Below are 23,525 nucleotides of genomic sequence, written 5' to 3' on the forward strand. Positions count from 1 at the left end.
GGGGAGGGTCGCTCTGAGTGGAGGAGGTGCCTCCCCCCCCCAAGGAAACGGGGGCCCTATGTGCCCCCCACTTCTGCTTCCCTTTGGGTGGATGGAGGGTAAGGTGACCAGATGTCCCGTTTGTAAAAAAAATTGGGACGTGGGATAAATTGTTCAAAAGCGGGACTGTCCTGCCAAAAGCGGGACATCTGGTCACTTTATATTAGACTGATTTTATGCAATAAGGAGTATGACTCTGGAAATTAATGTTATTGAAGTATAATAGGGTTGGGCTTGACAAGAAAAATAAAGTGAATAATTGATACTTGTGACATATGATAAAGATCACGTAAACTTAAAGAAAGATGTCACTGTTTTAATGAGTTGCAATAAAGATGTGGCTTTCAATAAGCATAGATTGCTCTTTCCCAGAAACCTGAAAAATATCATGACTAGTTTAAAATGAAATGTAACTCTGATACATTATGGTCTAAATAATTTTTAAGCATGCCTTGGCCTAACATTTATACCATACATGATAATCACAATTCTTAGAACAAGTTTGTTTGTATCCCACCTTTATTATTTTTATTATTATTTTTACGAATAACTCAATGCAGCAAACAAACAAATCCTTCCTCTTCTTACAACAATAACAACAACCCTGTGAGGTTAGTTGTCCTGAGAGAGAGTAAGTGGCCCAAGATTACCCAGCTAGCTTTCATGGCTAAAGTGGATATATTCCAAATACAAAAGGATAGATGAGGAAGGATCTTGGAATTCCTGACCCAAATTTTCAATATAGTCCTCTGGGACTCTTGAATTCCATAATCAGAGAGGCAAAGGACTGGGATATGAGAGTTCACAAAGCATCCTCAAATGTTATTCATACCCTTTCGCTGCTGCCTACGCAGCTTAGGGCATTTTAATGCATTTTAATAAGGAAAATACTTTGCTGTGCTAATCTAATTTTAGGGTAAAATGATTGGTTATAAGAGATGGTTTTTTGTGTGTGTTTTGAACATGATTATTAATATTTAAAATGCTTTAACCTCTAGACCCTTAAGATTCTGAAAACCGTAAATTTTTATAAAAGAACAAGGCTTTCTCCATTTTCAATTTACAGTGATCCCTCGGTTAGCGCGGGGGTTACGTTCCAAGACCTCCCGCGCTAACCGATTTCCGCGTTATATTGGATGCGGAAGTAAAACCACCATCTGCGCATGTGCGCCATTTTTTTTTTCATGGCCGCACATGCGCAGATGGTGGAGTTTGCGTGTGGGCGGGGGGAAGACCAAGGGAGGATTCCTTCAGCCGCCCAACAGCTGATCTGCTCCGCAGCGCGGAAGCAGCGAGGAGCCGAAGATGGGGTAAAGGCAAAGGGGAAACCCCATCTTCGGCTCCTCGCTGCTGCCGCGCTGCGGAGCGGATCAGGTGTTGGGCGGCTGAAGGAACCTTCCCTTGGTCTTCCCGCCAGATCACTTGCCGCTTGCCGCTTGCCAGTCCACGCCCCCCTGGATGAGCGGCCCCGCATGGCCCCAGCGCCGGACTCCGTTGCCGAACGCCGAAACCGGAAGGGGCGAGGTGGGGGAGAACGGGAGGCTCAGCATTCCGTCAGTCGCAGCGCTGGCTGTCAACTTTTCTTTTTAGCACTGGGGAGGCAAGTCAGCTCCTGCCCAGTTTTAAAAAGAAAAGTTGACAGCCAGCGATTGTTCCGCTGCCGCCAGCATGGCCTGGCTGGCAGCGCCCAGGATCACTCGGCTGCGGGTGGCAGGAAAGCGAATGTCACGGGGCTGGGCTCGGCTCCCCCAGCCCCGCCGCGGAAGGCTCCATTCTGTTACTTGAATGGAGACCGCCGGCCGCTCAATCGGGCCGGCAGGGAACAGAATGGAGCGTTCCGCGGCAGGGCTGGGGGAGCCGAGCCCAGCCCCGTGACATTCGCTTTCCTGCCACCCGCAGCCGAGTGATCGTGGGCTCCTTCGCAACCTCGGCATGAAAGCTCACGAAAACCAGGAAGCTCTCTGAGGTTGCGAAGGAGCCCACGATCACTCGGCTGCAGGCGGGAGGAAGGCGAATGCCACGGGGCTGGGCTCGGTTCCATCCTCGGCTCCCCTCCTACCAGCCCCGCCGCGGAACGCTCCATTCTGTTCCCTGAATGGAGACCGCCGGCCGCTCAATCGGGCCGGCAGGGAACAGAATGGAGCGTTCCGCGGCAGGGCTGGGGGAGCCGAGCCCAGCCCCGTGACATTCGCTTTCCTGCCACCCGCAGCCGAGTGATCGTGGGCTCCTTCGCAACCTCGGCATGAAAGCTCACGAAAACCAGGAAGCTCTCTGAGGTTGCGAAGGAGCCCACGATCACTCGGCTGCAGGCGGGAGGAAGGCGAATGCCACGGGGCTGGGCTCGGTTCCATCCTCGGCTCCCCTCCTACCAGCCCCGCCGCGGAACGCTCCATTCTGTTCCCTGAATGGAGACCGCCGGCCGCTCAATCGGGCCGGCAGGGAACAGAATGGAGCGTTCCGCGGCAGGGCTGGGGGAGCCGAGCCCAGCCCCGTGACATTCGCTTTCCTGCCACCCGCAGCCGAGTGATCGTGGGCTCCTTCGCAACCTCGGCATGAAAGCTCACGAAAACCAGGAAGCTCTCTGAGGTTGCGAAGGAGCCCACGATCACTCGGCTGCAGGCGGGAGGAAGGCGAATGCCACGGGGCTGGGCTCGGTTCCATCCTCGGCTCCCCTCCTACCAGCCCCGCCGCGGAACGCTCCATTCTGTTCCCTGCCGGCCCGATTGAGCGGCCGGCGGTCTCCATTCAGGGAACAGAATAAAAAAAAAATTATTTTTTAATATTTTATTTTTTTAAATAATATTTTTTGAAAAACCGCGTTGCAGCGTTTCGCGCTAATCGAGAACGCGCAAGTCGAGGGACCACTGTATTTGAATCATCTTGTTCTTTAATCAATCTATAATTCTTTTATTTTTAAAGTTTCACTAATTCTGTTTCCTAAGTTTAGTACAGTGAATAATACACTGAAATATATAGTACAGTCAATGTTAATATATTTCTACTAAAATGTATTTATAAATTTTTGAAGATATTAACATGCAATATATTTTGCTGCTCCTGCATTTACTTATTCTTGTAGGGCTTTCTATTATTTTTCAAATAAAAAGTCTTCTTTTAATTTGAAACGTTTATTCTCTTCCTCTCTACACCAATATGCTTTCTGTTCGTTATAAGTATTCTGTAAGCTTTTCATCAGTGACAGCCATGACCCTATTTTAAAATTAAAACGAAGACATTAGACAGTAAGGTCAGTTTGTTCGTTTTTGTGAACTCTGTGTGGATTTTAAAAATCAAGATCCTTCATGCGTCTCCCCTGGACAATATATTTATGTTGGGTCTGATAGCAATCAATGGTTTAGCGTCATTGCATTTCAAGATGTATTTGCACCCAGTTGTCCAGTGATAGTATCCTCACCCTGGAAATAATTTAGTTGCAAATTGACTGGAAGATGGTGAAAATTGAAAGTTAAAATTAGAAATACTCATAATAAACAGCAGAAAAAAGGTCAGATGATGCCACACTATGATGAGATTGGAATGGTTGGTAAATGAGGTTTTGTGTTTGTCTTGAGATGTATGTGACCAGACTACTCAATGCTGTTGAAATATGCAGCCTAACAAAAAGACTACTCTACAAATTGAGGCTGCAAAGAATTTTCTTATGATCTAGGAAATTATAATTGCATTCTTTTCTTTGATGTGTACTAACCCGCTACATTAAGGGGCTAGCACAGGCTGGATATTAATTATATTATTAATACACACTATTGCAGCATTTATGTACAAAACATACTTTAAGTCAGTGTATCACCATTATTTATCTTTGTATGGTTAAGCTGGTGTCTTTTCTTTTAAATGAATTGTAATATGGTTATGCCATATTACATATCTATTGAAATCAGTGGGATTTAATTAGTCGTGAATAACTTAAGTCCCATTGATTTAAATAGTCTCTTCGAGGTATGATGAAAACTGTATTCAACTCAATATTTATTATATGTGGTGCAATAATTGGAAATAATACACATCTTATCTGAACAACATGACAAATATATTCTTAATTAAATACAGGGAAAAGAAGAATGTTTGGAAATTAATTATTTTGGAGCAAAAACTGGGACTTATGATTTGATTTTGCGTAATGTGGTGTAAAATTTTCGAGTGAAATACTAGAGAGATCTAGTTATTGATTACTGTTTAGGGCAGCATAAGGTTAGCTAAACAAGAGAGAAGAGTACATTTTTAATGTATTTATAGAGTTTGCTCTGCTACAGAGATAAGTGGGCTGTCACCTTTGTACCTGTTCAGTTTCAAAGAGAGTTCTGCTGTAAGATGAAAACCTACAATATTTAAAAGACTCTTATAGGTCATAGCATAAGATCTAATGGCAATCATAGCTATTTATAATATATTCTTGTTGTTTTGGAAGCAGGAATAAACACACCAGAGAAGGAACCAAAACTAAATATTGCAACAGGGGAACAACCACTACTTCCAACTAAAGAAGATGGTCCACCCAAAAAGACCAAATTTTCTGAAGAAAATAAATTTGGTCATGACCAGGTAAAAAGTATTATTACAATGTTGGCTTTATTTCGTGAATTTTAGTGAAATACTTTAATTCATCATGGGCTTTATTTATGCAGGTTGCAATGAGCCATAAAATGTTTTTCAGCTAATCACATGAAACTAATATTTCCAAACCAGATTATTAATTACAGTAGTGTATTACAATATATGACTGCAGTATTTATTCGGCTACCTGGGAATCAAAATGAAAAAAAACCCCTAGAAAATAGATACTTAGAAAGTTTAAGAAAAATTCTTGGAAAAATAATTATGGAAACCCAAATTTTGAATGAAAGTGCACTTTTTTCCCAGTAACTGATACTATCAAGTAGGCCTTCTGAGCTAACCTTTATTTCAAGATGACCTTTATACAGAATTTGAAATATAACAGGATATTAAATTGTCTATATACAAAATGCTGGATTAGTGGTGGGAAGAATCAGTTCTAGCCCATACTAGGCATGAAAGCTGGCTGGATGATTTTGGTCCAGTTGTTATCTGTCAGCCCTGGATAGGAAAGATAAACAAATCTATCTACCACACATAATGAACCATAATTTAGACTTACTTACTTCTTAGTTATCAAATACTGTATATACAATGCCATCTCTTTTAAGTGGCACTGGGTAATTTATAAATAAAAGTCATACACCCATATAAAAGACACCTAGATTAAAACATTAAAAAAACTGGACTAAAAATAGGTTAAAAATTAAGCAGCAGAGGGAGTGCCCTTAAGTCACCAACCATCCTCAGATTTGCAGGTCATTCTTAGGTCTCCATGCCAATTGGCAGAGCCAGGTCTTGACATTCTTCTGGAAGCCAGCAGAATAAGTTCCCACTTTACTTCTGGGTACAAGACTTCCACAGGGCAGGGGAAATAGCATAGAAGGCTCTCTTCCTAGACCAGTGATGGCGAACCTGCTGGCACATAAGCTGTTACCCTAGCTCAGCTCCAAGGTGCATGTGTGTGCCGGCCAGCTGATTTATGGCTAACACAGAGGCTCTGGGAGGGCATATTTGGCTTCCAGAGAGCCTCTGGGGGGATGGGAGAAGGCTTTTTTATCCTCCCCTAGCTCAAGGGATGTCTTTGGAGCTTGAGGAGGGTGAAACATGAGCCTACTGGGCCCATCAGAAGTTTGGAAACAGTATGTTTCCGGCCTCCATAGGCCTCCAGGGGGTGGGTGAAGCTGTTTTCGCCCTCCCCAGGCATTATATTATGGGTATGGGCACTCCTGCATGTGTGATAGCATATGCTCATGCCCTTTCGGCACCTGCGGGAAAAAGGGTTCGCCACCACTGTCCTAGACCCCACTCATCAAAATTGTGATGGATCTGGTCTGGCCCAAACCAGCACAAAACTCTGCCCCACCTCCAGCTGCCAAACCCAACCCAAAAGAATATCAAGGTTGATAATATCAAAGGCCGCTGAGAGGCCCTATCCCAATCCTGCCAGAGGTCAACCAAAAGGAAAAGCAGTGCCTTTTCTATCCGATTTCTAAACCTGAAACTTGACTGGAAGGGATCCAGATAATCTGTCTCATCCTGGATTTTCCGGACCTGCAGTATTACTACTTTCTCATCTACTTTCTGGTAAAAGAGAAGGTAGTCAAAAATGATCCAGAACAATGGAATCCAGTAAGAGAGAAAAAGGAATACTGGTGCCTCTTTAAATTGTCCAGGAACACCCCACGACTCAAGGAAGAATTAACCATCACTAGGACCCACCACATCCTGGGTAGCCTTAGTTAACCAGGGGGACATGGATCTATTCACAGATGACTATATTTATAGTCCTGAGGATCCTGTCCATTTCACTGAGCTGTGCAGCAGAACCTCAGATAGAACCCTCAGTTCCATTGCAACTCCATCAGATTCATCAGTTGCTGGATAGATATGTCCTATCTCTCTGCATAATAAGGTAACATAAAAGAATGTCAAAATTACCAGAGCATGATCTGACCATGGCAGAAAGGCTGAAAATAGTTCTCTCCTCAGATCATGTTGCCATTGCACTGACAAGAAAACTAAGTCCAGAGTGTTACCACAGTTTCAAGTCAAGCCATGGGATGATGGTCACGAACTCCTGGGCTGTTTTCAAGGTCTATTCCAGGGATAGCTAATTGAAGGCTTCTAAAATCATAAGCCTGGGAAAGTCCATGGCCAATTCTGAAACGAGTTCCAAATTGCTATGCAGCAGAGAGGCTGATACAATAGCAACTGTCCCAATTCATCCCATGAGCCTAACTTCAAAATCAGAGTCTCAAAACTGGCAATTTATAGGGCAGCATTTCTGAAGACCAGCATGATAGATTATGATAAAATGATATATTATAGTCTATAGCTTTCACTGAAGACGGTTTTATTCTGTAGTGGATTGTTTCAGATCAATAATAATTGTGAGGACATGAGTATGTGTACTGAAATTATGAAGTCCAAGAATTTTACTTATATATAATCCCAAACATGTACTCTCTAATGAATAGGCTGCAGATAAACCTCCATGTTTCTTCTTTTTCATAAAAATTAAACTATTTTTAAGGCATTAAAAATGTGAAAATGATGGTAAATTCACAGAAAATATTGTTATCTTGAGAGACTGACTAGAAGAAGCAGAAGAAGCATTATTCAATTTTTTTCTTGAAGGAAAATATAGTATTTACTGTAGTAATAAGTCATTTTTTCCCATTTATTTGTCTAATAGTCTGAATTTATGATGGTGTTTTTTTTCCAGTTTTACCAGTGCCCTTATTGTAACTACAATAGCAGGGACCCAAATCGTATACAGATGCATGTTTTGTCACAACATTCTATGCAGCCTGTGATCTGCTGTCCCCTTTGTCAGGATGTCCTGAGCAACAAAATGCATCTGCAACTGCATCTGACTCATTTGCACAGTGTGTCACCAGATTGTGTAGAAAAACTGCTTATGACAGTAAGTACTTAAAACGTTAATATGGTGTTTTTTTCACATATATGTTAATTGTAAACAGTGATGAATAGATGCTAGAAATGGAATTAGCACGTTGGAATAGGGGCTCCAGAGATCTCTACTTCTGTCAATAACTTAGTTCATCTTTTTGGCCTACTCACTTAACCTTCATTTTCAAAGACACAGGAGTCTTAAGCTCTCATTAAAGTCAACCTTTCAAGATCAAGGTGCTCACCTCTGGGCCTCTATGCACTTCCTAAAACAGATTGGCTATTAACTTTTCCCTGTAGGGAAACTTTTCTTTTTCATTTGGTGTAATGTATTGTGACAGCTAAAAGCATTAGAAATTACTACTTTTTTTGTAGATTTATTTAATTAATTTATATATCCACTCATAGCATGCGTATGACTCTGGGAAACTAACAGTTAAATTTAATGCCAATTTTATATGAACTTGTAAATAATGGTGTTATTTTTATATAGGGCAGAATCATAATTTTATGGTTTATTTATTTATTTATTAGATTTGTATGCCGCCCCTCTCCGTAGACTCGGGGCGGTTAACAACAATAATAAGAAACAGCATAAAACAAATCTAATATTTAAATTGCTAAAAGCCTTTATTAAAAACCAAGCATACACACAAACATACCATGCATAAATTGTATAGGCCTAGGGGGAAGGTATATCTCAATTCCCCCATGCCTGAAGACAGAGGTGGGTTTTAAGGAGCTTACGAAAGGCTAGGAGGGTGGGGGCAATTCTGATCTCTGGGGAGAGTTGGTTCCAGAGGGCCGGGGCCGCCACAGAGAAGGCTCTTCCCCTGGGCCCCGCCAAATGACATTGTTTAGTTGACGGGACCCGGAGAAGGCCCACTCTTTATTTAGTTACCTTGAAAATCTAATAAAAACCCAAGTGTTATACATATAATGTATATGTATGTTGGTGGGAATATACTGTATATTTAAAGAGGATTATAGTCAAAAATATATGTGTTAGAATGTACAACTACTATGTCACCAATATTATTTTCTCTTTCAATGTTTTCTAAAATGCAATATAGATATCACTAGAGGAAACCCTAAAGATATTTTTCAGGGGTGATAAAATATTTTTAGGACTTCAATGATAGAATTATATAAAAGCTTACGTAAAACAAGGTAAATTGTCAGACACACATGAATGTGATAATAAAAATAAAAATAAAATAAAACATTATTGCTCATATTCACCCAGATGTGTGACATATAAATTAATCTTTTGTTATCGCCTTCAGAAGTAATGCCTTTGTGTTACCCGAATAGCTTAATAGAATAGAATAGAATAGAATAGAATTTTATTGGCCAAGTGTACATAAAATAAAATATACATTTGTCAAGAATCATGTGGTACAACACTTAACGATTGTCATAGGGGTCAAATAAGCAATGAAGAAGCAATATTAATAAAAATCTTAGGATATAAACAACAAGTTAAGATGGCCACACTCAGTTCAATGAAAGTGGAGGCTTTAGTATCTTTTTTTGCTCAGGATATTTTAACCAATACCATTTCTGCTGCTTTTATGAGCTAAATTTTAAACTCCTGGATGATTTGTCTATATGTGATAAGCAGTGTCAAAATTATGTTTTCCTCCCTAAGGTTCCTGTACCAGATATGATGATGCCTAACAGTATGCTACTGCCAACAGTTGCTTCAGAGAAATCTGACTGTGATGCCACGTCTACAAACCTGAGAACCGAGGGGTCTGGAAAATACTCAGGTATAGCAATGAAAACCACACTTGCAGAATTAGTGTGTTTAGATAAAATATCCTTTCACTTTGGAGATTGCAGTAACTCTGCACCAAAGAAAATAATGCAGAGATTAAAGTCCAGTTTGTTTTAACCAATTAATGAAATCGAGTGTGTATTGCAATACAGTAATATTGTAAGAAGTCTCATGCGGGGGCATGCATACACATGTCAGGGGCACACAGCTGTGCACCATCCCCAAAATCACTACTGGAAGCGAGCACCTTAGCATTCTGGTAGCAGGCCATCAGTGCTCGTAATGCTAATCAAATGTAATCACCTAAAGGAGCTTTTAGAAAACAAAAGTACAGTGTTCCCTCGATTTTCACGGGTTCGAACTTCGCGGAAAGTCTATACCACGGTTTTTCAAAAATATTAATTAAAAAATACTTTGCGGGTTTTTCCCCTATACCACGGTTTTTCCCATCCGATGACATCATATGCCATCGCCAAACTTTCGTCTGCCTTTAATAAAAAAAAAATTAAATAAACTTTAATAAATAAACATGGTGAGTAATAATCTGAATGGTTGCTAATGGAATGGAAAATTGCAATTTAGGGGTTTAAAGTTTTAAGGGAAGGCTTGTGATACTGTTCATAGCCAAAAATAGTGTATTTACTTCCGCATCTCTACTTTGCGGAAATTCAACGTTCGCGGGTGGTCTCGGAACGCATCCCCGCGAAAAGCGAGGGAACACTGTACACACCTTTTTTCTCCTCAAGTACATTGGAAAGTTTTCTGCTTTATTTTTCAGGTACATGTTTACTGAATGTTATTATTTATTCATTTAATTAAATACAGAACAATCCTAGTCTCCTCAGTCCCATGTACAAATGGCAAAACTACTCCATAATTTTAATTATTTGGATAAAATTATTTTTTTTTATTTATTTTTTTTATTATTTAGATTTGTATGCCCGCTGAGTCTGCGGAGAGGGGTGGCATACAAATCTAAACAATAAATAAATAAATAAAAATAAATAATTTTATCCAAATACTCAGAACCTTTAGAATTCTTGTTTGGGAGCAGTTGATAAAGACACTGGATCAGTGGTGAGCTCCTACCGGTGCGCTAGGAGAGTCTATTCCAGTAGTGGCCACCACATTGCACAATTTGTACATGACCGCTCTAGTGCCATCTTCACCAGTCCATCTGTCCTTTTTTTCTGAATTTTGGGGCTTCATGCACATGCGTAAAAGCAAAATCTTGTGAGGGGACACTTGTGTGCGTGCAACTGTAATGCTCTCTACATGGGGCTACCTTTGAAAAGTGTTCGGAAACTTCAGATCGTGTAGAATGCAGCTGCGAGAGCAATCATGGGCTTCCCAAGGTATGCCCTTGTTACACCAACACTCCGCAGTCTGCATTGGTTGCCGATCAATTTCCGGTCACAATTCAAAGTGTTGGCTATGACCTATAAAGCCCTTCATGGCATCGGACCAGAATATCTCCGGGACCGCCTTCTGCCGCACGAATCCCAATGACTGATTAGGTCCCACAGAGTTGGCCTTTTCCAGCTCCCGACGACTAAACAATGTCGTTTGACGGGTCTCAGGGGAAGAGCCTTCTCTGTGGCGGCCCTGACCCTCTGGAACCAGCTCCCCCCTGAGATTAGAACTACCCCCACCCTCCTTGCCTTTCATAAACTCCTTAAAACCCACCTCTGCCGTCAGGCATGGGGGAATTGAGACATTTCCCTGGGCCTATACAATTCATGTATGGTATGTTTGTGTGTATGTCTGCTTTAATAACGGGTTTTTTAAAATGTTTTTAAATTATTAGATTTGTCTTGAATTGTTTTACAGTATTGTTGTTGTGAGCTGCCCCGAGTCTATGGAGAGGGGCGGCATATAAATCTAATAAATAAATAAATAAATAGCTAAATAAATTTTAGTGATATTTTGCTTCTGTGCATGCGGGGAAGCAAAGAAATCACTGAAATTGCACATGCACGAGTGTCCCCTCATGAGATTTTGGCGCATTTTTGCTTCTCGCACATGGGAGGAAACAAATTATTATTTATTATTATTTATTGGATTTGTATGCCGCCCCTCTCTGCAGACTCGGGCCGGCTAACAGCAATGATAAAAAACAACAATCCAATTTAATAAAACAACTAAAAACCCTTATTATAAAACCCAAACATACACACAAATATACCATACATAACTTGTAATGGCCTAGGGGAAGGAATATCATAACTCCCCCATGCCTGGCAACAAAGGTGGGTCTTGAGTAATTTGCAAAAGACAAGGAGGGTGGGGTCCGTTCTAATCTCTGGGGGGAGTTGATTCCAGAGGGCCGGGGCCACCACAGAGAAGGCTCTTCCCCTGGGGCCCCGCCAAACGACATTGTTTGGTCGACGGGACCCGGAGAAGGCCAACTCTGTGGGACCTTATCGGCCGCTGGGATTTGTGCGGTAGAAGGCGGTTCCGGATATATTCTGGCCTAATGCCATGTAGGGCATGAGGGACATGCGCACACCCGAATTAAGAGAATGCATGCACAGTGTCCCAGTATGTGGGTAAGTGCAACCCACCATGGCACAGGATCCCTGCTCACTTCCATTTACGGATATTACCCATGAATTATAAACCAGATATATTATTTTAATTTTTTTGTATCCTTAGACTGATTATACAGTACTATATTTGGTATTAAAACAAACCAAAGGTGTCATAAATTGTTACTGACAGGAATAAATTAAAAACCCCAAATTGCTTCTTTTAGGGCTGTCTATTGTGTTTTAGATTTACATCTATTAATAAGATTGTCCATTTCGGTTTTTGAATAAGTTTGAACTAGCAGCAACAATCCACCACAGACTTGCTGCTATGATGAATTTGGTATATTCCCACTGCATTGTTTTAGTTAGATATGTGTGAACTTAGATAACAATGGTCATTTATATTTTACAACTTAGAAGGCAGACCACAGTAATGGAAGAAAAAAAAAAGATAAGGAGGGAGAACAATGATAGAATAGAAAAAATAATACCTAACAATGAGGAAATAAACCAAAAACTATGTGAAAATAAACTCATAACTACTGTCCATGCATCCATGTTTGATATCAGTTTTTCTCTGTAGCAATACCTTTTAAAATGTCATTCACATCTATAATTTTATGCATTGTCTAGAAACACTGGGAGATTTAATTAGGTGTTTAATTAGAATGATACCTAATCATTTTCCTTTCCAACTGTGATTCAACAAGGACTAGACAGTTGCCTTTTTCAGGAATTATGATTCAGAGCCTGAGCCCCTTATTGTCTCTGGAATGAATACATCAAGGCTATTGGTATGCACATGTTCTTCGTAACCTTAGATGGAACACCGATTACATCTAGTTATTTTTCAAAATATCCATTAAAGGACAACATACCAATGTACTAAAAAGGGGGATTGCCTAATCAGTCTATAGTATATTGCCTATGCTATTATTATTATTATTATTATTATTATTATTATTATTATTATTATTATTATTATATTAATTAGACTTGTATGCCGCCCTTCTCCAAAGACTCAAATATACAATTGCAAAACTATTAATGAATGGTCACTATTTTAGAATCCCTGTCTATAATTCTCATACCAAAGATAATTTCTACTAAATAATCTATGGATTATTCTTTTCTCTCTCTTTCTCTCTTTTGTAAGCAGGTGATAGTCCTCCAGAGGAGAAGAATACCCCTGGGCTCGAAGATTCAAAAACTGGAATGGAAATTAAAATAGAGGAACATAAGCCACTAAAAGAATCTGCTGAACTGCCAGAATGGAACAAAAGCAGCACTAATGATATAAAGATAATTGAATCACTGCCAGATCATTTGAATGAACAGCAGAAGAGGCAGCAGCTTTCTGTTTCTGATCGCCATGTCTATAAATATCGTTGTAACCATTGTAGCTTGGCTTTTAAGACTATGCAGAAGCTTCAGATACATTCCCAGTATCATGCTATTCGGGCTGCTACCATGTGTAGCCTTTGCCAACGTAGCTTCCGTACATTCCAGGCTTTAAAAAAACATTTGGAAACAGGCCATCCAGAACTCAGCGAAGCTGAAATTCATCAGCTGTGTGCATCTTTACCTGTAAATGGTGAGCTCTGGTCAGAAAATGAAAGTATGGCACAAGATGAACATGCACTAGAACAAGATATAGAAAGGGAATATGAGGTAGACCAGGAGGGTAAAGCAAGTCCTGTAGGAAGTGATAGCAGCTCGATTCCAGATGAAATGGGCTCAGAACCAAAGCGGACCTTACCTTTTAGAAAAGGGCCAAATTTTACTATGGAAAAGTTTCTAGACCCTTCTCGTCCATATAAATGCACAGTGTGCAAAGAATCTTTCACACAAAAGAACATTCTTTTGGTCCATTATAATTCAGTTTCTCATTTGCATAAACTCAAAAAAGTGTTGCAGGAAGCATCCAGTCCTGTCCCCCAAGAAGCCAACAGCAGCACTGACAACAAACCCTATAAATGCAGCATTTGTAACGTTTCTTACAGCCAAAGTTCTACACTGGAAATACACATGAGATCTGTACTGCATCAGACTAAGGCAAGGGCTGCAAAATTGGAGCCAAACAGTAATACGTTAAGTGGAACTAGTACAGCAGGAAGCATTAATAGCCCTAACCAAGGATCAGTAGAGTCTACAAGCCTACCAGCAGTAAACAGCAAAGAAACACACCTAGATGCCAAAGAGTTACCTAAAAAACAGGCTTCTGAATTGATTTCTGCTCAGCCTACCCATCATCCCACCCAGTCACCAGCACAACTGCAGATGCAACTCCAGCATGAATTGCAGCAGCAAGCAGCTTTCTTTCAACCGCAGTTCTTGAACCCTGCGTTTTTGCCTCATTTCCCTATGACGCCAGAGGCACTGCTGCAATTTCAACAGCCACAGTTTCTTTTCCCGTTCTATATTCCTGGCACTGAGTTCAGTTTGAGCCCTGATCTGAGTTTATCTGCTTCTGCCGCTTTCGGTATGCCTGGAATGGCCAGTATGGCAGGTTCGTTGTTAGAAGACCTCAAACAGCAGATGCAAACTCAGCACCATGTTGGTCAAACTCAGCTACAGCTACTGCAGCAACAGGCACAACAGTATCAAATTGCACCACCTCAACTTCAGCCCCAAAAGCAGCAGCAGCAGCAAACGAATAAGCTGATAAAAGCAGAGCAAAATCCTGTACATGCAGAATGCCAGATGGTGAAGGATATGCCCTTAATGAAGGAATCTGAAGAGATTTCTGAGAAGCAAGAAAAACCAAAGCAAGAATTCACAAGTGATAGTGAAGGATTGAAAGAAAACAAAGAAACAAAGAAGCCGAAGTCTTCAGAACCAACTATCCCACCACCTAGAATTGCTTCTGGGGCAAGAGGAAATGCAGCCAAGGCTTTATTAGAAAATTTTGGCTTCGAGTTAGTTATTCAATATAACGAGAATAGGCAGAAAGTGCAGAAGAAATGTAAAGCTGGTGATTGCGAAAATACTGACAAATTGGAATGTGCAGCGTGTAGCAAATTATTTTCAAACATACTTATATTGAAGAGTCATCAGGAACACGTTCATGGTCAGTTCTTCCCATATGGTGCACTAGAAAAATTTGCCTGTCAATACAGGGAGGCATATGACAAGCTTTATCCTATTTCACCATCTTCTCCAGAACCTCCCCCACCTCCACCCCCACCTCCACCTCCATCTGTTACTCCTTCACAACCTACATCTAGTTCTGGAAAAATCCAGAGCATAACTCCCACTCCTCTGCAAGCTCCACCACCGACACCACCTCCTCCGCCTCCTCCACCACCACCTCCTCCTCCACCCCCACCACCTTCTGCTCCACCACCAGTGCAGCTGCCAGTATCTTTAGATCTTCCTCTTTTCCCCCCAATTATGATGCAACCAGTCCAACACCCAGCATTGCCTCCTCAGCTTGCCCTTCAGTTACCACCTATGGATGCTTTATCTGCAGATCTTACTCAGCTTTGTCAGCAACAGCTTGGATTAGATCCAAATTTTCTACGACACTCTCAATTCAAGCGTCCCCGTACTAGAATCACAGATGACCAACTGAAAATCCTGCGAGCATATTTTGATATTAATAATTCTCCCAGCGAAGAACAGATTCAAGAAATGGCTGAGAAGTCTGGCCTTTCGCAAAAAGTTATTAAACATTGGTTTCGAAATACCTTATTTAAGGAACGACAGAGAAACAAAGATTCTCCGTACAATTTTAGTAACCCTCCAATAACAGTTTTGGAAGATATAAGAATTGAACCACAAACCAGTTCTTTAGAACACTACAAATCAGATTCATCTTTAAGCAAGCGATCATCTAGAACTAGATTCACTGACTACCAGTTGAGAGTGTTACAAGATTTTTTTGATACAAATGCTTATCCAAAAGACGATGAAATTGAACAGCTTTCGACTGTACTTAACTTAGCTACTCGTGTTATTGTTGTATGGTTCCAAAATGCACGTCAAAAGGCTCGAAAAAGCTATGAGAATCAAGCTGAAACTAAAGATAATGAAAAAAGAGAACTTACCAATGAGAGATACATTAGGACTAGTAACATGCAATATCAATGTAAAAAATGTAATGTCGTTTTTCCTAGAATTTTTGACTTAATTACTCATCAGAAAAAACTGTGTTATAAAGATGAGGATGATGATGTCCAAGATGAAAGTCAAACAGAGGACTCTATGGATGCCACAGATCAAACTCTTTATAAGAACTGTACATATTCTGGTCCATCTGATTCATCCAAAAGTATGGCTCTAACAACTGCAGGAAGCTCTGGATCTGGTTGTAGTACTCCTTTGATGCCATCACCCAAACCTGAGCCAGACAAAAACTCTCCCAAACCCGATTTAACTGAAAAGCCAAAGCAAAATGATACCACACCTAAACAAGTTGAGACTTCATCCCAAAGCAACAAATTAATGCAATCCACACTAACATCCTCCACAGGATCCTCCACTGATGCACAGCCCTCAGCTTCTCAAGCACAGCAACACAAACAATCCCAAATAGGAGGCAGACCACCTTCTACATCACAATCTACACCGATTCCTTCCAGTCCTTTAACAATTTCAATGGGTCCTCTCCAAAACAGTCTACCTCCTCAATTACTACAGTACCAATGTGACCAGTGTACAATTGCCTTTCCCACTTTAGAACTTTGGCAGGAGCACCAACACATGCATTTCTTAGCAGCACAAAATCAGTTCCTTCATTCTCAGTTTTTAGAAAGGCCTCTGGATATGCCCTATATGATATTTGATCCTAATAGTCCTTTGATGACGAGTCAGTTGCTGAATAGTTCTTTGGCTCAGATGGCACCACAAGTAAGTTCAGCTCACACAACTCACCATACTGCTTCAGTTTCTGGGTCACTTAAAAGAAAACTGGATGATAAGGATGATAATAACTGTAGTGAAAAAGAGGGAGGAAACAGTGGTGAGGACCAGCACCGGGATAAACGATTAAGAACTACAATTACTCCAGAGCAGTTGGAAATACTCTATGAAAAATACCTTTTGGATTCCAATCCTACTCGAAAAATGCTAGATCACATTGCACGTGAAGTAGGTCTGAAAAAGAGGGTTGTACAAGTCTGGTTTCAAAATACAAGAGCTCGAGAAAGAAAAGGGCAATTTCGTGCAGTAGGGCCAGCCCAGTCTCATAAAAGATGCCCTTTTTGTCGAGCATTGTTTAAAGCAAAGTCAGCTTTAGAAAGTCATATTCGCAGTCGACACTGGAATGAAGGAAAGCAGGCAGGTTACAGTTTGCCACCGAGTCCTTTAATAGCCAATGAAGACGGAGGAGAGAGTCCACACAAATACATGTTTTTTGATTATCCATCATCATTAGCAAAAATTGATTTATCAAGTGAAAATGAATTAGCTTCTACTGTTTCAACTCCTGTTAGTAAAACTGCAGAAATGTCACCGAAGAATCTTTTAAGTCCTTCATCTTTCAAAGCGGAATGCAATGAAGATATTGAAAATCTGAATGCTTCTCATGTTGATAGTTGTTATGATCAGAGTAAAACTGACTTTGATGAAACTTCATCAATTAATACAGCGATTAGTGATGCTACAACAGGAGATGAAGGAAACAATGAAACCGAAAGTATGAGTTGTGGTTCAAAAGATGTGAAATGTACATCAACTTCCAAAGAGCCAAAAAATATTCTCAATGACAATTTGCCAAAAAACCTAAGCATGCCTAATATGGACAACAGTGATGATAGGCATTTATACTCTATGACGAGCCCATCAATCCTTTTAAGTGACAAAGATTGTGATCTCGACCAAAGTGTTTACATTACTGATGATCCTGATGATAATGCTGATCGCAGTGAGACATCAAGCATTGCCGATCCAAGTTCACCTAATCCATTTGGAGCAAACAATCCCTTTAAATCTAAAAGTGGTGATCGGCCTGGTCACAAGCGATTTCGGACACAAATGAGTAATTTACAGCTTAAGGTCTTGAAGGCTTGCTTTAGTGATTATCGGACTCCAACCATGCAAGAATGCGAAATGCTAGGGAATGAGATTGGTCTGCCCAAACGTGTGGTACAAGTTTGGTTTCAAAATGCACGAGCAAAAGAAAAGAAATTCAAAATAAACATAGGGAAGCCATTTATGATCAATCAGAATGCAGCTGATGGGTCAAGACCAGAGTGTTCTCTATGTGGGATAAAGTATTCTGCACGTTTGTCCATAAGAGACCATATATTTTCCAAACAACACATAACAAAAGTGCGAGAAACTGTGGGAAGTCAGCTGGACCGGGAAAAAGACTATTTAGCTCCTACAACTGTTAGACAGCTGATGGCACAGCAAGAATTGGATCGTATTAAAAAGGCTACAGATGTTTTAGGCTTAACAGTACAGCAGCCAGGCATGATGGACAGTTCGCTTCATGGAATCAGTTTGCCAGCAGCTTACCCAGGACTACCTGGCCTTCCTCCGGTTCTTTTACCTGGAATGAATGGTCCATCCTCCTTAACTGGATTTCCTCAAAGTTCAAACAGTAAGTAAACATTAAAAGAAAAGTCAACACTGTTGAGATAGAGTTGGTATTTTATGACCTTTCTGTCATTTATGTCATTGTACACCAGAAAAATAATTTGTTCAGGACCTGTGCAAGTCATTGCTTCCTAACCTATCCAGAATTTGCTGGATTTTGATCTACCAAAGAGGAACAGGTGACCGTAATGTTAGGGAAGTCAAAATCTACCGGTATAAGATGGGAGCAGGATTATGGCATCATAGTCCAAGCATCTTGCCTTTGCATCAGTGGTGGGTTGTTCCTGGTTCGTCTCAGTTCTAAGAATCAGAAGCGTTGTGCATGCACACTGGTAGTAAAGAGTTTTAGAACCAACTCCTGCCTTTCATGTGTGACATCACATGCACTGACAAAAGAAGAGAAGGCTTGAATTGCAACATCTTGCCCACCATTTTATAAATTTTAATCCTTCGCTGTGCATGTGCCAAATAGGATATCAATAGCATTTAGAATTATATACCGCTTCACAGTGCTTTTACATCCCTCTCTAAGCAGTTTACAGAGTCAGCATATTGCCCCCAACAATCTGGGTCCTCATTTTACCGTCCTCAGAAGGATGGAAAGCTGAGTCAACCTTCAGTTTGGTGAGATTCAAATAGCCAAATTGCAGGCAGCCGGTAGTTAGCAGAAGTAGCCTGCACTGTAACCACTGCGCCACTGTGGCTCTTGTGGGTGGATTCAGTCTTTATCACTCCCTTACACTTGTATGTCTCTATGAATCCCATAAACTGCTGCAAAAGATTGAAGGATTTTTAAAGACTTTGCAGGAGGTAATACTAGGAACTGCAAAGATAATAACAGGACCTTGATGGCAGAAAATAAACAAAAGATTAGAATCCATTCAGGATTTATAACCGTTTGAATTTTAGTTACCTGATATTTCATCAATATGTTGTTTTTGCAGTAAAGCAAAATTGAATGTAATGGGTATTTTAAGTAATAATTTATATGTCAATTAAATATCATTCATGACTAGAACTTTTACATTTATTTACCACTTCATCCAATAAAATCCCCAAAACTATGTATTTTTAAAATTTAATCAATATTTCATTTTACATATTTTAAAATATTTTATCAAGTAAAGGCAAATTGAAGAATAGCCTTCCAAGGTAAAATTTCAAGGATAGTAACCAAGGCAAAATTTCATTCAAGTGATAATAAACCCTAATAGCGCACCTAATAGTTTAAGGGGTTATGTAATGAATTAATATAGTCAAGCATAAATTCTAGAAGCATGGCCTTATATATTTGCAAAAATGCAAGTAGAAAAATTACATATTTAGGAAAAATTTATTTCCAAATATTCTTGAATTGAGTCTATTTGGTGCATTATTATAGTATAATAAAATTATAATATTTTTTCCTATCTGAGATAGTGTCATTGATACAGACATTTTGCATCTCATTATTGTGTGTCTTATGATTAAGTTAAAACTATTCAAATTTCAGGATTGATGTCTATACTGCTCATTGACAAAATTAGAATGGTTTCAATAACACCATTCTAGTTTTATTCTAATAGATAATAACAATTCCATTGATCATCTTATCTGATTTTTTCCCCCTTAATTCATTACATTTTTCTTTTCATAATGGGAAACATTCCCTTTTGGTTTTATGTAATAAAAGTAAGAGAGTATATATTTTGTTAAGCACATACAAGTGTCACATAAGCAAAACTGTACATAAGTGACATGTGTAAAAATTTAAGCTTAAAAGCAAACTAAACTATGCTTTATGAGAATAATTGCAGTTGTTTTCATTAATGGGTGAATAATAGATTTAAAGAAAAATTGTAGAAGTCAAGTCTACACATGGAAACCAACTTTGTCATTCAGGGTCCATTGTGGAATCATATTGCAAAGCCAAACTTCTGAGCTGGCACACAAAGGCCTCAAGACATAGACTTTAATTTCTGGTGTTATGTTCAGTTTCCAAACTTTACACATTAATTTCCTGAAAACAAGTATTCAGATTTTGGAAGAGAAATAAAAATCATAAGTTTATTTTGGAATAAATGCTGGAAAGACAGTTCTCTCTGCATTTTCCAGAATTCTTCTCTTTGCAGAGCATTTACTGAAGATAAGCTTATTGTCTGAGTTGTTAAATTTTATTATTGTTATTACCTCTTCACTCTCAATCCTAGTAATAACTTACAGCTTAAGACATTTTCCACTGGTATTTAGGCCTGCAACTGGTAAAAACAAATTTATGAGACAATTTGGGGAATACTCTTGTGCTTTGGTTGAAGATCGTCTAACTATAATATCTAACAGCCTTCATTCTTCATTCAAGTACTGCCAAGACTTAATTATAAATCATAAAGCACTGGTCTGCAATCTAGATATCACAATTAAAAGAAGATGAGGCTCTATCAGATATTTCTGAACTCCATATTTGTGCCTTTGAGAATGCAAAAGTATGTATAATGCAGTATAAAACAGTACAGTGTTCCCTCAATTTTCACGGGGGATGCGTTCCAAGACCGCCCGCGAAAGTCAAATTTCCACGAAGTAGAGATGCGGAAGTAAATACACTATTTTTGGCTATGAACAGTATCACAAGCCTTCCCTTAACACTTTAAACCCCTAAACTGCAATTTCTCATTCCCTTAGCAACTATTTAGATTATTACTCACCATGTTTATTTATTAAAGTTTATTTAAAAAAATATTTATTAAAGGCAGACGAAAGTTTGGCAATGACGTATGATGTCATCGGGCGAGAAAAACCATGGTATAGGGGAAAAAACAGCAAAGTATTTTTTAATAAATATTTTTGAAAAACCATGGTATAGCCGTTTCACGAAGTTCGAACCCGCGAAAATCGAGGGACCACTGTATATATAATTCAGGGGTGGGTTTCTCGTACCTTCCCTACCAGTTCGGAAATAGGCGCATTGGGTTCTGATCCTCTATACATGCGTCAAAGCCTTTGGGCATGTACAGTGGGTTCATTGCCAGTCACTTTCAAGCAGCAGTGGCTGGGGAACCATTTCAGGGGTATGCCAAGCCAGCCATCACCATTCGGTGAACAGGGCCAAATTTCCACCCCCAGCTTACATGAACCAATCTGAACTGGTAGCAACCCACCATGCATGTTTCAGAAATGGGACCAAAGTTTTAAACATTTGAACTTCAAGGCAATATTTCCCTATTGTCATTGGGTCAGCTAAATATGTATCAACAGCTGATATAAACATTGAAGAGCTTACATGCAGACTAAGTTATAAACTTACAGGTTATTTCTAGATCCTGTGGATATAGATCAGTTTGAGTTAGCAGATCTTCAAATAATAGATGCAGTAGCATAATCTATGAAGTATCAATTAAGACTGAAGCAGAGCACTTTCAAATGGTGTGGCTAGCCTCTTTGTATAAATGCTAAGCAAATGCATATCTTGAAATATTTCATTCTTCCATATGCTATGCAAACTCTCTATACTACCTTTATTGCCTAGAAAATATATGTTCCTAATGGCTCTTAATGGAATAGTGGAAGTGAAAGGAAAAGAGTAGATTATATTAAATTTTCATTAGTAAAAAGTATTCCTCCTCCACAGTTCTTTAATATATGTTCGTTGCAGATATGCTTCATATCTTATTAACCCACTTTAACATCTTGTTTTGCTGTGGGCAGCACTTCCCTTCTATGTTTGATGCAGAGATAAGTTTAATCGGACCTCTGTCGGTCCACTTTATACCCTGATCCTGACTTTGATTCTTCAGTTTGCTTCTTTTAACTTTTAAAATATTTAAAAATCTGAGTAATTGAATATGCCCATTTTCCAAAAACTAACCCTCTCAGACTTAAAACATGATACAATGATGCTTCTGAATGTAAATGTACTTCTCCCTTTATTTTATGATCAATTTAGGCAGATAATTTATCAAATTATATTTAAGCACGTGTAGAATTAATTTTTGCATAAATATCTGCATCATTAAAATAGTTATTTTCATTAGCATGACTCAGTTTTGGGGTTTTTTTAGGTTACTGTCATTTTATTTATCTTACTGTGTAAACCACTTAGAGAGGGCTGTAAAGCACTGTGAAGTGGTATATAAATCTAAGTGCTATTGCTATTTAATAAATAAAAGTAGCATGTAGCCTTATACCCTCATTCATTCATTAATTCTTAATATATCACAAAACTACTCAAAAAACCATTGTTATGTGTTGTTATGTATATATACACACATACATTTGTATGCATATATACAGTACATACAAATACATAACAGCTTTTTGAGTAGTCTTGTGCCTCGGTGTCTGTCTGTCTGGATATATGAGCGATCTGGAAAATGTATAGAAAAATGTCCATCTCACTTCATTTGGATTTGCTCACTGGTAATCAGCTATCACAGTGATGTGACATGTGTGGGAGGCAAATTGCATTTTGGGGATTTAAGTTGTGTGCATGCATTCACACATATGCATGTGCACTTTGGGCACTGGACCGAGTGCCCAAAGTGCACATGTGCATGTGTGAATGCATACATGCAACTCAAACCCCCAAAATGCAATTTGCCTCCCACACATGTCCTGCCTCCCATAATGCATAGGAGAAACTCAATGACCAGATGGCTGGCGGGAAGCACATGTGCATACCTGGTGGAACTGAACTAGGGTGATGGCTCATGCCCACAGAGAGGGCACTGCATGCCACCTGTGGTACACTTGCCAAAGGCTCACCAACATGGGGCTATGCTATCTTTAATGTGTCTTCTTAATGTTACATGTGCACATAATTTATTACCATAATCTTCCAAAATGAAAAAAAATGAAATTTCTTTAAACATCATGCATCAAGGAAAGTTAACAAAAAATGGCCTGTTGATTGGAGAAGTCAACTTACCCAATGAAATAAATCCAAACAGTATGATCATACATAAAATTGATTGATTGATTGATTGATTGATTGGACTTTTATGCCGCCCCTCTCTGAGACCTTGGGGCGGCTTTCAACATATAAAATAATAATATATCACATCCTGAATCCAATCAATAATTAATAATCTAAAAACCCAAAGACTGTAAAAACACCCATACCTATTCAATCCACTAGCTCGCATAACTTTCATTGGCCAGGAGAAGAA

General features: G+C 39.5%; 1 protein-coding gene across 4 annotated transcripts in view; it reads left to right on the forward strand.

The window, feature by feature from the left end:
* The window catches only part of ZFHX4 (zinc finger homeobox 4), a 208,434-nt gene that overhangs the window by 175,441 nt on the left and 9,468 nt on the right, over positions 1 to 23,525 (forward strand). For 3 of the 4 annotated variants that reach the window (XM_070747958.1, XM_070747959.1, XM_070747960.1), the window contains exons 6-9: positions 4,469 to 4,602; positions 7,343 to 7,543; positions 9,182 to 9,302; positions 13,001 to 18,388. In XM_070747958.1, coding sequence (XP_070604059.1) covers positions 4,469 to 4,602; positions 7,343 to 7,543; positions 9,182 to 9,302; positions 13,001 to 18,388 — 5,844 coding nt within the window. The remainder of the gene's footprint in view (positions 1 to 4,468; positions 4,603 to 7,342; positions 7,544 to 9,181; positions 9,303 to 13,000; positions 18,389 to 23,525) is intronic. The other variant, XM_070747961.1, reaches the window with a different exon arrangement.

The sequence above is a fragment of the Erythrolamprus reginae genome, chromosome 3 (assembly GCF_031021105.1).
Source record: "Erythrolamprus reginae isolate rEryReg1 chromosome 3, rEryReg1.hap1, whole genome shotgun sequence".
Lineage (NCBI taxonomy): Eukaryota > Metazoa > Chordata > Lepidosauria > Squamata > Dipsadidae > Erythrolamprus > Erythrolamprus reginae.